Genomic DNA, 14014 nt, shown 5'->3' on the forward strand with positions numbered 1-14014 from the left:
ATTTGGAAGTAAAACAATATGTATCTACTAACTGTATTTTCCTCTATTAGAAGTTGAATTAAGCAGAAAATACATTAATATCTGAATTTATTATAGGAGAGGTTAACCCTTAACCATAGCAAACTAATGAGGAATATTTTACCATGGAAGGATTAACTGGGCTCTCCAACACAATGCAATTTGACATTTTGGGAATTAAGAATGAATTATATTTACTTATTTACTTTTCATCATGGGGATGCCTTACAAAGACACCACATGTTAAATTAAATATAACTCTTGAGTTTAATCTCACTGCCTTAAAGAAATGTTGTTTTCAATAATATTCCAAAGCTTTTAAAAATAGTTCTCGCAGAAGTAACACTACTACACTTAGGTTATCTTCAGGCCAAATTCAGCTCAAACATTCAGAAAATATCAATATAGCAGTAGTGAGCCCTGGAGCCTGGACCTGACCAAACCTCTGTTAGCAATGAGAAAACAACACAAATTCTGGGAGGTTGGGATTACTGGACACTGCCTGCCATCTCCAGCCATTGATTATCTCTAGCTTTGTTAAAGACTACAGGAGTTTCATTTAACTAGAGTGCTCAGTAAATTGCAGCAGAGTTCAAGCATCCTTTATGGATTCATTAAACCATTGATCTGCCTTCTAGTGCTTGTAGCAGTGCCCAGCTCTGGCCCACGGCCTGTGTTTACAGATAAGGCAACAGACTGATGTTTGTAACCTCCAAAGGCAGTCTGTCAGGAGGCATTAGATTCCGCCGTGTGCATGACCACCCTCAGAATGGATTGTTACACAGGGAATTTCCCATTCTTAGGCTGAGCTGCTGGGGCAGAAATTAAGTGGCCTTCTGCGGCAAGATTTCCTTTATTCCCTCCTAATCTCTGATAATATGAACAAAGAGCAAAGTGCCCAAGGAACAAAGAATTACACATGGCCTGCCCAATTCACACTTTTGCTTATGTGTACAAAAGCTATCCAGAGGTACTGAGATGGGGGAGAAACAAAAATAACCATGAGTGTGCCAACAGTTTGCATCTCCTGCATATGGCCCTCTTGGGTGTGCTAGGCTTTATGATCAGACGTTGCAAAAGTGTAGGAGAGAAATTCTGGACTCAAACTACTACCTTAAAATATCTCAAAGCAAGCCACCTGGCCTCTCTTATGCATGCACTTATTTAGACAGTCCACATTTTTAACAAAGCATTTGAATTGACAGAACATAACTACAATCCTAGGAAAATGCACAATCATTCTCTCTTGGTTTCTCTAGACAGTGAGCTAAGCCCTCGTAGAAACTTCTCCCCTCAATTTAGTCCTTACTAGTAAGGTCTCATGACACCTTCCTTTTAAGGTCAGGCACAAAGACTAACTCTCTCTGCTGGATGTAGCTTATGATTGAAGAAGCCCATGAAAACAACCCGTTACATAATTCTTTAAAAGCTCATTCTTCAGATAAACCGAAACACTGTTAGCAGCGAGGTGAGAGAGCTGGCAATATGAGTGACTGGATCAATAAGGAGATCGCAGGTCCCAAATAACTAGATCCCTTCCTGATCATTTATTTCACCGAACTGCCCGCTACCCAAACAGACACCCGGACTGTGAACTCAAAGCACGCGCATTCATCACTCTGCCGCCGCGGTCGCCAGAACACAATGTAGCTGATGCAATCTAATACGGTGGTTAATGCTAAAAAGGAGCGTGCCTTTGAGATGGATTGGATAATTACCGGCAGCTCAGATGAGAAAAACTTGATTTAAGTGTGTAGTATAGCATTAGCTATCACCAGAAGGATGGCCAGAGACTGTCTGAAAATTAACATTCAAGCATCTTTGTCAATAGCCCTGTGTATTGATCTCTGGGTGACCAAATTCAGATCTATGAAAAGTACCCCCTCTTCCTTCAGCTCATTGAAAAGAAATGTTGAATAAAGTATCGAGGCTTGAAGCTATTTGGAGTTTTAATCATTTCTTTATAGTTAATCTAAAATATCTAATATTATTCAGAAGTTGACATCCATTCTGGGTAATAGATTAAAATTATTTGTTTCCCCCACAATCTCCCCAAATGGAGCCCATTCAAAACTAGACATGGTTGCTAGTTCTTTCTTTCAGTACAAAGTCACTGGCCCCATTCTGTCTGTGTTCTGGGTCTCCCTTAGACCAGTGTTTCTCAAGTGGTGTTCAACTGTTCTGGTAAACCCAAGATCACATGCTTCTCCCCAGGCTTCTGATGGATGGCTTCCTAGGGCATTGGGTCCCACCTGGCCTGCAGAAGTGCTGCTCCAAAACTCCTTCTGCCTTTCTTCAAGAGCCTCGGCATCACTTCAGCCTGACCTACATCATACTTCACTGGCCGGAGTTCTCCTGCTCTCCCCTCACGCTGAATGTGTTTCAAAGGACTAACACATTCCCTCCCCTCTGCTAGTGCTTTTTTCATAGGTTCTCCGCTGCAGCAGCTCATCAATATTCCATCCCATATTTCAAAATACCAGAGAGCAAGAAAACAGGTGGTTTTGTTGTCCTTTCCCCAGAGCTTCCTGATGACACCCCTGTTTGCGGTGACCAAAAGGGAACTAACTCAGCCACTGGCCTGCAGATCAAAGCCCTGGGAGATGGAGGCCACTCTACGGGTGGGCAGTGGGCAGGCTGGCAGAGCAGTTGCAAGCTGCTGCAGAACCTAAGCAATCCTGCAGGCCAGGGTGCAGGGAGACAGACCCAAAAGGTCCATTGGCGCCCCATAAAAACACAGCGAATCCACAGGAAGAACTCAGGTGTTCCCTAAGTGTTCTTGTCAGTCAGGAATATTTGCAAACAGCTGGCAAAATCAAGTCTGTGGCCTGAGCTTCAGGCAATCAGCAGACATTAACTACAAGCAATTTCTTAATGTCCTTCCCCAAACCTTCATGAATGATAGCCATTTCACAAATTAAATCTTGCAGGTGTTTAAAGGAACAAGGTAGACAGGTTATCAAGGCCACTGTAACACATTTCTGCTGCACTACTAGGTTCTATAGCGAAGTCTGAAACTGAGAATCTTTCCCAGTATATATTCAAGTTTAATAAAAAGACGAATAGTCTAAATAAAACGTAACTCCAAATAACACGATGATACATGCTATGTATCCAGGGATATAGTTTGAAAGTAAAGGAAATGCTTATTATGCAACATTCCCCTCATTGAATATTTGTTATTATTATCATGATTGTTAGGATTTCTTAATGATATCACCTGCAAATGTTGTTTCTGTCTATATAACATTTTAATGTTTAATTCATCCTTATCTGTTATCCACACAGGTTTCTTCCCACTATGGTCTGTGGAGGAACAGCAACACTGTGATATTGAAGAAGTATTTCAATCTATTCTTGTCTCAAGATATGGAAAAACAAGAACAAGGAAGCAAAACTTTGGTGCTCTTAGGAATGTGTGTCTGTTACTAAAGTATCAATGCCACTAATCCACAAAGAACGCTATAAATTTGAGATCTAAGCAAGGAAAGAAAACAATCATCCTTTACATTGTCTGTTTTGGCCATTTGTCATAAATTTTTATTTCTTTCTTGATTTGTGGCCATCAGTTTAGACAACAGGATATTTCCCTTGCAGAAGGAAAAAGATCAAACACAGGATATTTAGAAATGACTACTATTTGTGGTCTTGTCGTTACTCTTGTTTTAGGAGGGATAACAGTTATAAAGCATCACTCCCTTAGGAAAGAATATTTTTTAAAAAGTGTCTGTTATTGTGCAGAGTAAAACAGGTATTACTTGGACTGAACACTTCAGCATCTCTTGAGAAACCGCGAAGGAGTCTCTGCAACCTTCCGACTCCTAGGCACATCGCTAGGCTAGAAATGTTCTTAAGTTCTTCTCTACTTGTGGCCTCAAAAAGGGGCTGGGAAAAGAATGTGCTTTAGTTCTCTGAAAAGCCTCCAGTGCATCAAATAATGCGATTGACATCCCATTGTTCAGCCGATGCCCACAGACTACAAAAGTATTTTTCTTACCCATTGTTTCAAACACTTTTGTGTCAGCAATCGAGCCTGCTGGGGATAAGGATTCGGCGAAATATGATTATGAATTGACACTCTACACTTCTTAGAGCCAACATCCTGAAACGTGTAAGCTAGTAGTTAGGTTCCTTAAATGAATACAGCTGTGACTCCCAGTCCTAGCAGAAGCATTTTGCAGAAAGCCTACGTATTTTTGCAATCCAAACTGCTCTTCAAATTAAATTTTAAATTGGTTTAAAAATATAACCTACAGGCCATAAAGGGTTCCCTTGGCTTCAGTCCATCCCACCTTACTTCATAACACCAGGATTTGGGAGAGAAAGATGTGACATTCTTAACCTACTCCATCAAACAAACACAGAGACGCAAAGAGAAAGCAGGTTTCAGAAGCAAGTGAAATTTAAAGAGCCAGTTTTCAGTGGGCCTGCATTTTGAGAGTTGGGCTATTTTTGTCCTTGTTTGTAGCAGAAAATCAGTTCTTGCCTCTATACCCAAGCATTTGTGAAGAGTTTAGCATGGGAAACACAGGCACAGCTGTCCAATTTACATTCACAAATGCAGGTGTTGCTCAGACACAAAACAGAGGTCAGCTGAATACTTCTCCTAATTAGCTACCTTTTCTACTAGGATTTTTCTTTCTAAAGTTATGCCTGCAATTTGGGTTCAACTTAGAGACCATTTTTAGATCCCAGCATGCTATCCACCAAGAAGCGGGCTGTCATTATAAAGCATAATTTACAGCATAGTTAATTTTACATTTTTTTTAAGTCTACATTATACCTAGGGCAAAATTCTGTTCTGCACACAGTATTCACTGTTTTCCATCCACTCCTCAGTATTTATAAGTGAAGAATTTAACCAGGAAATGTTTTGGTAGGAATGGGAAGAATTCTGCCTTTTTTCTAAGATTAAGAACGTCTACAATTTTAATAATGAGGACTAAAGACTTTTTGTTAAGTGATACAAGAAGAGAAGTAGCTATTTGCTATTGTCTTCAGTGGGGAACACCCTGGGGCTTATTACAGCAGTTCTTAGAAATGGCAGGATGGAGACTGGTATCTAATACAATCCATTAGGAAACCCAAGCTCTAAATGAAATGACCACAAAATCCTATCAGTTAACAGAAATGCAGCAGCTGTACCTGTTTATGGTAATATAATAGGATATTGTTGCAGAGATAACGCTCTTAAAATTAAAAAAAAAAAAAGAATCCAGCAAACGATGTGACTAGTTTATTTCTCTATTTGAAAAACGAGAACGTCTGGTGTGGCAGGGCTTTGGAATACATAAATAAGCATGAAGATTGTAGAGAAGACAGGTATTGTATGTACACTAATGGGCTGCTGGGATCAGCTTGCAAAGTCACTGGCTAAACTTCAAACCACTAGACTCCTAGGTTTTGCAGGATCTTCAAAGAACTACCCCAATAACTCCTTGCAGGAAGTGAAAGGTTACCTACTATAAGTATTCCAAATGCTAATTCTTATCTTAGCTCCTAGTTATTCATTTTTCAAAACTGTAAGCTATGGAAGTTTAAATTCAGTTTGACCTCAAACCTCATCATTATAAATATGTGTACATTATTTATACGGTATGTAATACTATTCTGGACTGTTTTTCCAAATGGAATCAGGTGCTTTTCTTCAGAGGCTTACTAAAGTAAGATCAATTTGTGACCCTGGGATTATGACAAATTCATCTTGCTGGATTTTATTCACTACAGGCAGTCCATCAAGACTCAGAACCATAACTCTTCAGAATCATAGAAAGACAACCCCCACCCCTCTTCTATAGCCATTTTCTGAGATGGAATGCAAAATATTTTGTTGTGGTAAGTAAGGCTTTGAAGATGAAAGCACTGGGTCCACTCTTGTGATTGTTACCCCAGTGCTCAGCATTCAAAACGGGAGCCCCAGGGTCTCAGAGATCATTTTAATCCTCTTATATTAAAACAAAACGTGTCTCCCATGCGTTGCCCTAACCACACTCCTCTGAAGCCTCACTGGCCCCTCCCAAGGGAAAGTGAACTTGACTGTTGACTGTCGCAAAAGAATTCCAAACAATTTCCTTACTTGCCTCCCTGCCCCAGTGAAGATTATGAGCTTAATTCTTAGAGACTGCTACTAAAATTCCACCCCGCTGAACTCTGCAGCCTAATTCTTTCGGCATTATGTTTTTTGGCAGAATGATGTGACCCAAATTTGCAAGAGACAATTTGCTGCAACAGTGCTTCTTGCAATGCAGTAAGCCCAAAATTAGCATTTCAGGATTGCAAATATCAGACTTTAAAAAAATTGGTAATTGTTTGCTTCAAGAAAGGACAAATCTTGATTTTGTATTATGGAAATGGAAATGCTTAGCAAAATGTGGATGATTTTATGAACTAAGGCAGATTCACAGATCAATGGAAAATAATCAAGAACTAGCAATGTACTTCCATAACTGGTGGCAAAATGCAATAGCAGTTCTTTAAAGATTAAAAATTTAGCTCTGTGTGTATGTGTGTGTTGACTGTAAAAACATCATACATTCTATTTCCCATCAGTGGTGGCTAATGCTATTCTAAAAGGACATTTTCAGATCTGAGATGTCTCAAAACAAAACCAAAAAAGCAAGCAAACAAACAAACAAAAAGAAACCCTAACTGTGGCTGTTCCTGTGCTCACCCACCATGCTTCTCACAACGCCTTGGCTGTGTGAGCAATGTTGGTTCATGTATTCATTATTTCACCTTTTCTCAGTATCAGTCAACTTTAACATAAGGTGTCAAGAAAGACTTGACATTTTTCTTGATTAATTAGAATTTGTGGATCAGATTTTGGAAAGAACCAGAGCAATATTCCCAGTGGGAACAAGAGTAACGCTGAGTGAACTAAAGCCCTCTGGCCATGCTGCTGTGGCGAGTTTCTCAGCCTGGATAAGAAATCTCTACCGCTGATCTCTCGTGGACTCTCGCCTAGGTACTCTACTGCTGGAGAGAAGCGGTCACTTAGGAGACCAGCTGCGACCACCGCGTCCTCATCAGATCCATTCACCCTCTCAGAATTCAGACACCAAGACAAGAGAAATTGAAGAGCAAGTTACACATTAGAAGGGGATTCCTCATTCCAGAAGGTTAAGAATGACAGAGAAAGAGAACAGACAAAACAGAAAGAATACGGGTGCAGGGTGCGCAGTGAGTTCAGCTAGAAGCTAAGAGGCGCATGCGCCCGGGGTCTGGAGAGGCCCGCATGGGCCGCCTCTGTCTACGGTGCTCTTACCTTATTTCTCTTGAAGTAGGCTCGTCGGCAGGCCGCAAAGCACTTCTCGCTGCAGAAGCTTTTCACCTCACTTCCCATACTCAGGGAATAGCGCTTGATTCCCACTTTCTGGCACCAGGCACACATTATTTGTACATTTGACACATCATCTTCTATAATAAAAGTATAAGAAAAATGTTCATATCAGAAGCAAACATCCCTTCAAACTTAGACACACCCTGAACCTACCTGAGGTCTGATCGTAATTTCCGTACCTCACCATTTTCTGACCTAGTAAAATAGCTCTTGGTGGGAAGGCTCAGGGCTTTTTTCTTTTTTTTTTTTTTTTTTTTTTGGTTGGCTCCTAAGTTTCCAAAAGACATCAGGTACTTGAAAACCAGAGCATGACTGCAGAGCCATAAGGGTTCCTAGGGCTTCTTAGCCTGGTACAAATGTTTATTCTGCCTGGTTAAACCAGGTTCAGTATTAATGAAGCTTGCAAAGTGACCCATTTCTTCAAAGGATACTGACAGCCTGCAAGATCCACATTGGTTGGGCCACCCAGTGCTAATCTACAAATGTGATGCCCTAACGTGAACCTGGACAGTCAGGAGCCAGGCCCAATCTGGACGTGTTCCCTATTACTGTTACCAGATATGGGGTGTTGTTTACTCTTGCAGTATCATGATTCCCAAATGATACGGTTAGTCAAAAAAAGGAAAGATTTGAGTGGCCATGTTCTACCGACGGAAAGGCACTAGGCTGGCTCACTCAGCAGTCTCCTATGATGCAGCCTTCCTGCTGGGTATCCTTAGGGAGGTGCAGGCCTCATTTAAATTCTCCTCCACAGGATACAGTTCGTGGACCCTGGATGCAGGAATGGTAATGGGACCTGAGGTCACACAGCTGCCCTGATCACTCTCAGCCAGACTGGTGGTCCTTGAAGCTCCTGCAGCACCTGCCACCCATGTCATGGGAGAGCTCAGAATAATGTTAGGTGGTATGCAAATATTTTCATTATTTAAATGACTATATTTCTTTTGCTTTGTAAGAGAAGAAAAATTAGACCAGCACAAGCCCATGATATCACAAATAGTACTGCTTAAAACAAAGAAAGGCTTTTAAAGGGAGTCAGTTAATAAAACATATTGAGTAAATTATAGTATAGGTGGCAGGATGCTGTAACAAAAAAAATGATGGTGATATTCAAATGACTGAAGTCTAGGAAATATTGGCCTCTTTACGGGGAACAATAGGAGACTATAAGTAAAAGTCTAAGAAATACTTCCTTGCTGCCTTCTAGGGGCTTTGGCTTTATCTTAAGTTTTCTTGATCCTCCCAATTGACCATGTGTATGTGCATGATTGATTGCCACTGTTAGCCACATCTCTTCCTCCTTTATGGATTTTTTCGGTACTAACCCAGACGCATACTCTGGACATGAATGGTAATCATAAAATCCCCAACAAGCTCTGGTATAGTGTTGTCTGATTTCTGAATAAAATCCCCCAAAGACTAATTGCTAAGCAAGGCCTGGTGCATGAGTTGTTGACATATTCATGGTTCATAGAGTCTGTCATGTAATCATTCCACTTCCAGAGAAAAGATTTGGTTTGAGGCAGTGCGGTCATCAGCCTGCAAAATTAGAAGCAAACTAATTTGCAGTGCAGTGATATGGCTTTTTTCCCCCCTGAGTGTCATCACTCAGAACTATGTGTAGCATTTGATTTACCTTAATGGAATAAGTATTGTCATTTTAATGACCATTTTTATTTCACAAATTACATGTTGTGATTTATTGTTAATTATCAAATGAGACAGCGTAAAAAACGATCTTTGATGTTAATCAAACATTTTTGATAACATCTTTCTTTAAATGGAGTCATAACATGAATTCAAATGTCATACGACTGCATTTAATAATCTGTTCTGTTCAAAGAAAGATTTATTTATATCTTGTCTGACTTCTAATATGGCATCTGTCTACATACAGATATTTAACATGGCATGAAAAATTAACAAGACTCAGAGTTTTTTCAAAATTTTTAAATTAGATTAGAAATAGTATATTTTTAAAATAATCATTCATCATTATTAAACTAACTAGCACTAATAGTTTCTATTTTCCCAATTGATTAGCTGCTTTAAAATCTTAAATTCCTGAAAAAGAAGATGATACAGCAGAACTCTCACAAATGATCCGTGGACAATAAGCTTGATTCTGGTGAAATCTGAAAGGAAAAAAACATTTTTATGGGGGAAAATTATTTGGCCTCAGAGTTCAACAAGGAGATTCCATTTCCCAAGGACCCACTTTAGAACATGTATTAGGCTTCCCCTTTCGATTCCTTCCGTTAAGTAGCCTACTTTGGGGGAGAAAAAAAAGTAAGTGTTTCAGTTCTAGATCTTTAACTGTCATGGGCTGAAACTGGGGTGCCAGAGGGTAGAGAGCAAAGCTGTAAGAAGGCCGGGCAGTTGGCCTGTGCACTGGCCTGGCCTGGCCTGGCCTGGAGGAAGGGTGCTTGGGGCAAAAAGGCCACTCACGGGTCTTCTTCCTGCTTTACTCCATCATCAGACGACTTGTCTTTTTTTAAGGGGAGGCAAGGATATTTTCTTACAATAGAGCTAACTAGTAAACAAAAAGTAGAATTTTAAAGCAGATTATTTTTATAAGTCAGTCGTACTACAAAGTAACAATATGGGAAGATGAGACAAAAGAAATTGCGCACTGTTGTTTTGCATCTGGCAGTTGCAAAACTGTTAGAATGGTGGTTAGCATCTGTCTTGTTAAATAATTCAGTATTCTCATCCGTTTTTCATAAAATTCTGTTTCATAAAGGCAAACCCTTTGGAAAATTGCCATTAGATCTCTCCTCTCCTGTCACCAAACTGTTATCAATAGGTAATGCTCCATAGAAGAGTCTGAAAAAGGGATTGCTCCAAAAGTTCAAGAAAAGAGTTTTAGATATCTCAGGTATTCTAGTCTCAGAAAAGTCATTTTTATTAATACTATATTTAAGAAACAAAGAACTGTGATTACTAAAAATAATTTTGTAAGATAAGACCTAGCTCAAAATTCTGCCACCAGACATGAGACGGTGCCCCAATTTGAACAGTGTGACCGCACCCCTAGAAAAGTGAGCTTTTCTTACTTGCTTAAAGCCAAAGGGATTGGTTCATTTCAACAACCACATCTTTTGCTTTTATCTGAAACCCAGGAATTGTGTGCATGCTTTACATTAGCAAAATAGAAGGCCTCCACCCTTTAGCTTTCCAAACGTCATCTATTTAAAAAAAATTTTTTTAAATCAAACTAGGGAAAACCTGATTTCTTAGGTTTAGGCTAAAGGTTTGAGCCATTAGAGACTTGCGATTACCTCAAAGAAAATTCACATCACAGATTTTTCCTTACAGCCATTATTAGCCTGTGTATTTTTCATAATAAACAATGCAAAAACAAATGCAAAATATTTACACCATTAAATCACATTCCCAAAGTGTATAGTCTGTATACCATGATAAATTTTTCATATGATTATATCATATAAATATGCATCAGTCAAAATACGCATGCTTCAATTAATCATGAAAAGTTTGTACTACCTCTTTAGGATTTAATTAACAAAATGTTTAGGGTCTTTCCAATCTAATGTTCAAAGAGCTATAGAACATTATTCTACTTTACATCCCAGAAGGAGAAATTTAGATTAACTAATTTGAGATAAAATCAAAATTGTTATTTATCATAGTGCAAAGAAGTATGAAGTCAAGTATTTCTGGAATGCCTTGCTGAGCTGTTTGAGAAATTGCCTTATCTGATGACTTAACAATAAGGATGGCCACTGGTCAATGCCATTTAGGGGCATTTTAATTGGCTATGAACATGCATATTAGCTTACCTGACTAGAGCCCAAAGAAAATCAGGAGGGCCTTAATGGACCAAGTGATTAAACTGTAGATTTACCACCTGTTTCTAACTTTCATAAGAATCCAAGACTGAGGAAAAAAATGTGAAAGTATCTGCTGGTGATGTTTCGCACCTCCCACATTTCCTAGAATATGCATGTCCAGATAATCATTTCAAGACTTGAATTGTATTTGAGACAAGTTGTAAGCAGTCAAAAGTGATTCCTGTGTGTTCTACACATCATGTAATGAAACCACAGGTAATACTCCATCAGTCTATTTATTGCAGCAGCTATTTTTAACAACAGAATAAAGACATGGCCTGGAAGGCAGGCAAGAAACTAGGATTAAAGTTTGCTTTCTTTGCAGCCCTTCTTGGAATAACCGAACTTCAAGAACTTTAAGGCAGTCTAAGTTAAAAGTCTCTACAGAGTCCTATAGAAGCTTCTGTACAATTCCCTATGTTCCAGAAGTAAACATAAGGGAGACCCAGAGAAAATTTGGACCACTGAACCAAAAGGAAAATAATTATAGTTAGCCATTATTTGGTATTTAGTAAGTGCCAGGCACAGCACAAAGTTCTTTAAATCCATCATTTAATCTTATCACAACCACCCTCCCCTAGGCAGGTACTAACATTATCCCCATTGTGCAGATGGGGAAAGTGAGGTTTAGAGGTTAATTTACTCCAAATCACACAGGCAGTACATACCAAAGCCAAGAGGAAGACGAAAGCATCTGACTCCAGAGCCCAAGCTCTTGACCACTACACCTTAAAGACCACAGCCTTTCTAAATGTGTGAGATTACACACCATCCACACAGACTTCCCTCCACATGAAGGACTAAAAGCTGTCACAGATTACTGCTCCACGACATGCTAATAGACAAAGAAAATGGAATCAAAAAGGTCAAAATGTCTTCAAGGAGACAGCTGAAGTGTTAATCAATATCTTTTGATTGATTTTGTTAAGAAAACAAGTTAAAGGCTCACAGTGCAAGCCTTTACTTCTTTATAACGATGAGACTTGGATTTGCTGCAAACATTCTGTCTGAACTCTCACCAGCAAGTGCCACTTAAACAGTAAATGATGAGACAGAACCAATAATACCTGGATCTTGGGAAACAGTCATTCTATCACAGGCAAGCAATATCTTCCCAGCTTTCTCTTTTGTAAGGAGGGGGAATCACAGCAGGACATGGATAAGATTGACTTTCCATGTGGGTGAAGTGGGGAGCTACTTACATGTGCAGATTCAAAGATGCCAATAAGAATCGCTTCAAAAATTATCCTCAGCTGCTCACTAAAATCTAATTCTACCATTAGAGAGTAATTTCCTGGGCTAAACATTTCTTATATCCCATTAACAAATTCCCTGAAACACATACACAGGGTCGACATACACAGGGTCTATAATGATTTATGCTTTAAAATGAGTGATTCTTTCTGAGAACAAGTTTTCACAGAGAACGAGGAGAAGGACTGGGGACAGGGTTCCAATGAGAAAAGTAGAGGGCAGATATGGGAGAGGCTAGGACACAAGAAGCCTCTGGTCACTACTTTGCTAAGACCTATAGGTAGAGCAAGCTGAGGGCTGCCAAGTGAAGGCAGAAGGGACAGAAAAAACACTGTCCAATCATACTGGAGCACAATGTCAAATATTTTCAGAGTGCCTATAAAGCACAACAGAAGTTGAAGGAAAGGGGAGGAATGGCATCTAGCTAGGGATTGCTAGAAAAAAAAAAGCAACAGGCAGGCTGACTTATTACAGCTCAAGAAGGTGACTTTTTTTAAGCAAATGCAGTAACAGATATATACTGCTTTGTGAACCAAAGTTGCTATTATTTGAAAGACAGTGTCATGGAGTGTGGAGAGATGGAGACAGAGGACGTTGGTCAAAGTACTAATTCTGCCCCTTCTAGTTGTGTGACGTGGGCAAGTCACTCAGGGGACAGTAATGGCCACCCTAACTCTAGCCGCGGTGAAGACCATATGAGATAAAGTAGGTACATTTCCCATGTAAATGAGCCTGCCTTACAATTACTGGCAGTTAAAGCCACAGGAAAAGGGTAGGCATCAGCTCTGTGCAATCTGGAGAGGCCTGATGAGCAGGCCCAGTCTCTTAATCACATCCCCCCAGTGGCTGACATCTGTAGAACCACTACCTTTGGATACAAAGAACAACCCAGTAACTGGTTTAATTTCATTAACTCAGACTAGTTAAGAATAAAGCCATTAGATTTAATACAAGCTTCACTTACAGTTATTCTTTTAAAAAATTACTTAACTTGAATTAACAGTTGACGAGGTGTTGCCAAATATATCACTGTACTGCCAGATATTCTGTAATTAACAGATGGGGATTCTTTGTAATTATTACATCAACTATCCACACATGGGTGGATCTTTCTAAGCATCTGAGAAGTTTGCTCTTTTAAAAAGTTTCATAGTAACAACTGAAAATGTCTGCCACCTTGGTAACTGAACTATCAAAAATTGCCAAAGAATAGAGTCTGAATTAATAAAATTTTACTGCACTTATTTCTCATTAAAAGGAGAGATGCAATTAAATGATAGAGGCTCTATACAATTATGATTCTCTGTAGTACCTAAAACTATCCCTATTTTTCTTTTGGAAATAGAATTATTTGAAGTGATTTCAAGAATTTAAATAGTCCACACCCCCTCTAAATAGAGTAGTACTTAGCCCCAAAATAAAGTCTAAATTGCTACACATAAACTAAAATTTGATCCCAGAACGTAAGAAGAATGAGCACATACACAAAATGACAGAAAAATTACATAATTTAAAATTAATTTTCAATTTTCTACTGGATCTTTTCTAG

The 14014-nt window shown here is 39.3% G+C and overlaps 1 protein-coding gene across 3 annotated transcripts in view; it reads right to left on the bottom strand.

The window, feature by feature from the left end:
- SOBP (sine oculis binding protein homolog) overlaps positions 1–14014 on the bottom strand; it is a 158193-nt gene that overhangs the window by 110633 nt on the left and 33546 nt on the right. For all 3 annotated transcript variants that reach the window (XM_064486809.1, XM_010989615.3, XM_064486810.1), the window contains one exon: positions 7283–7434. In XM_064486809.1, the coding sequence (XP_064342879.1) occupies positions 7283–7434 (152 nt within the window). The remainder of the gene's footprint in view (positions 1–7282; positions 7435–14014) is intronic.

The sequence above is a fragment of the Camelus dromedarius genome, chromosome 6 (genome assembly GCF_036321535.1).
Source record: "Camelus dromedarius isolate mCamDro1 chromosome 6, mCamDro1.pat, whole genome shotgun sequence".
Classification (NCBI taxonomy): Eukaryota; Metazoa; Chordata; class Mammalia; order Artiodactyla; family Camelidae; genus Camelus; species Camelus dromedarius.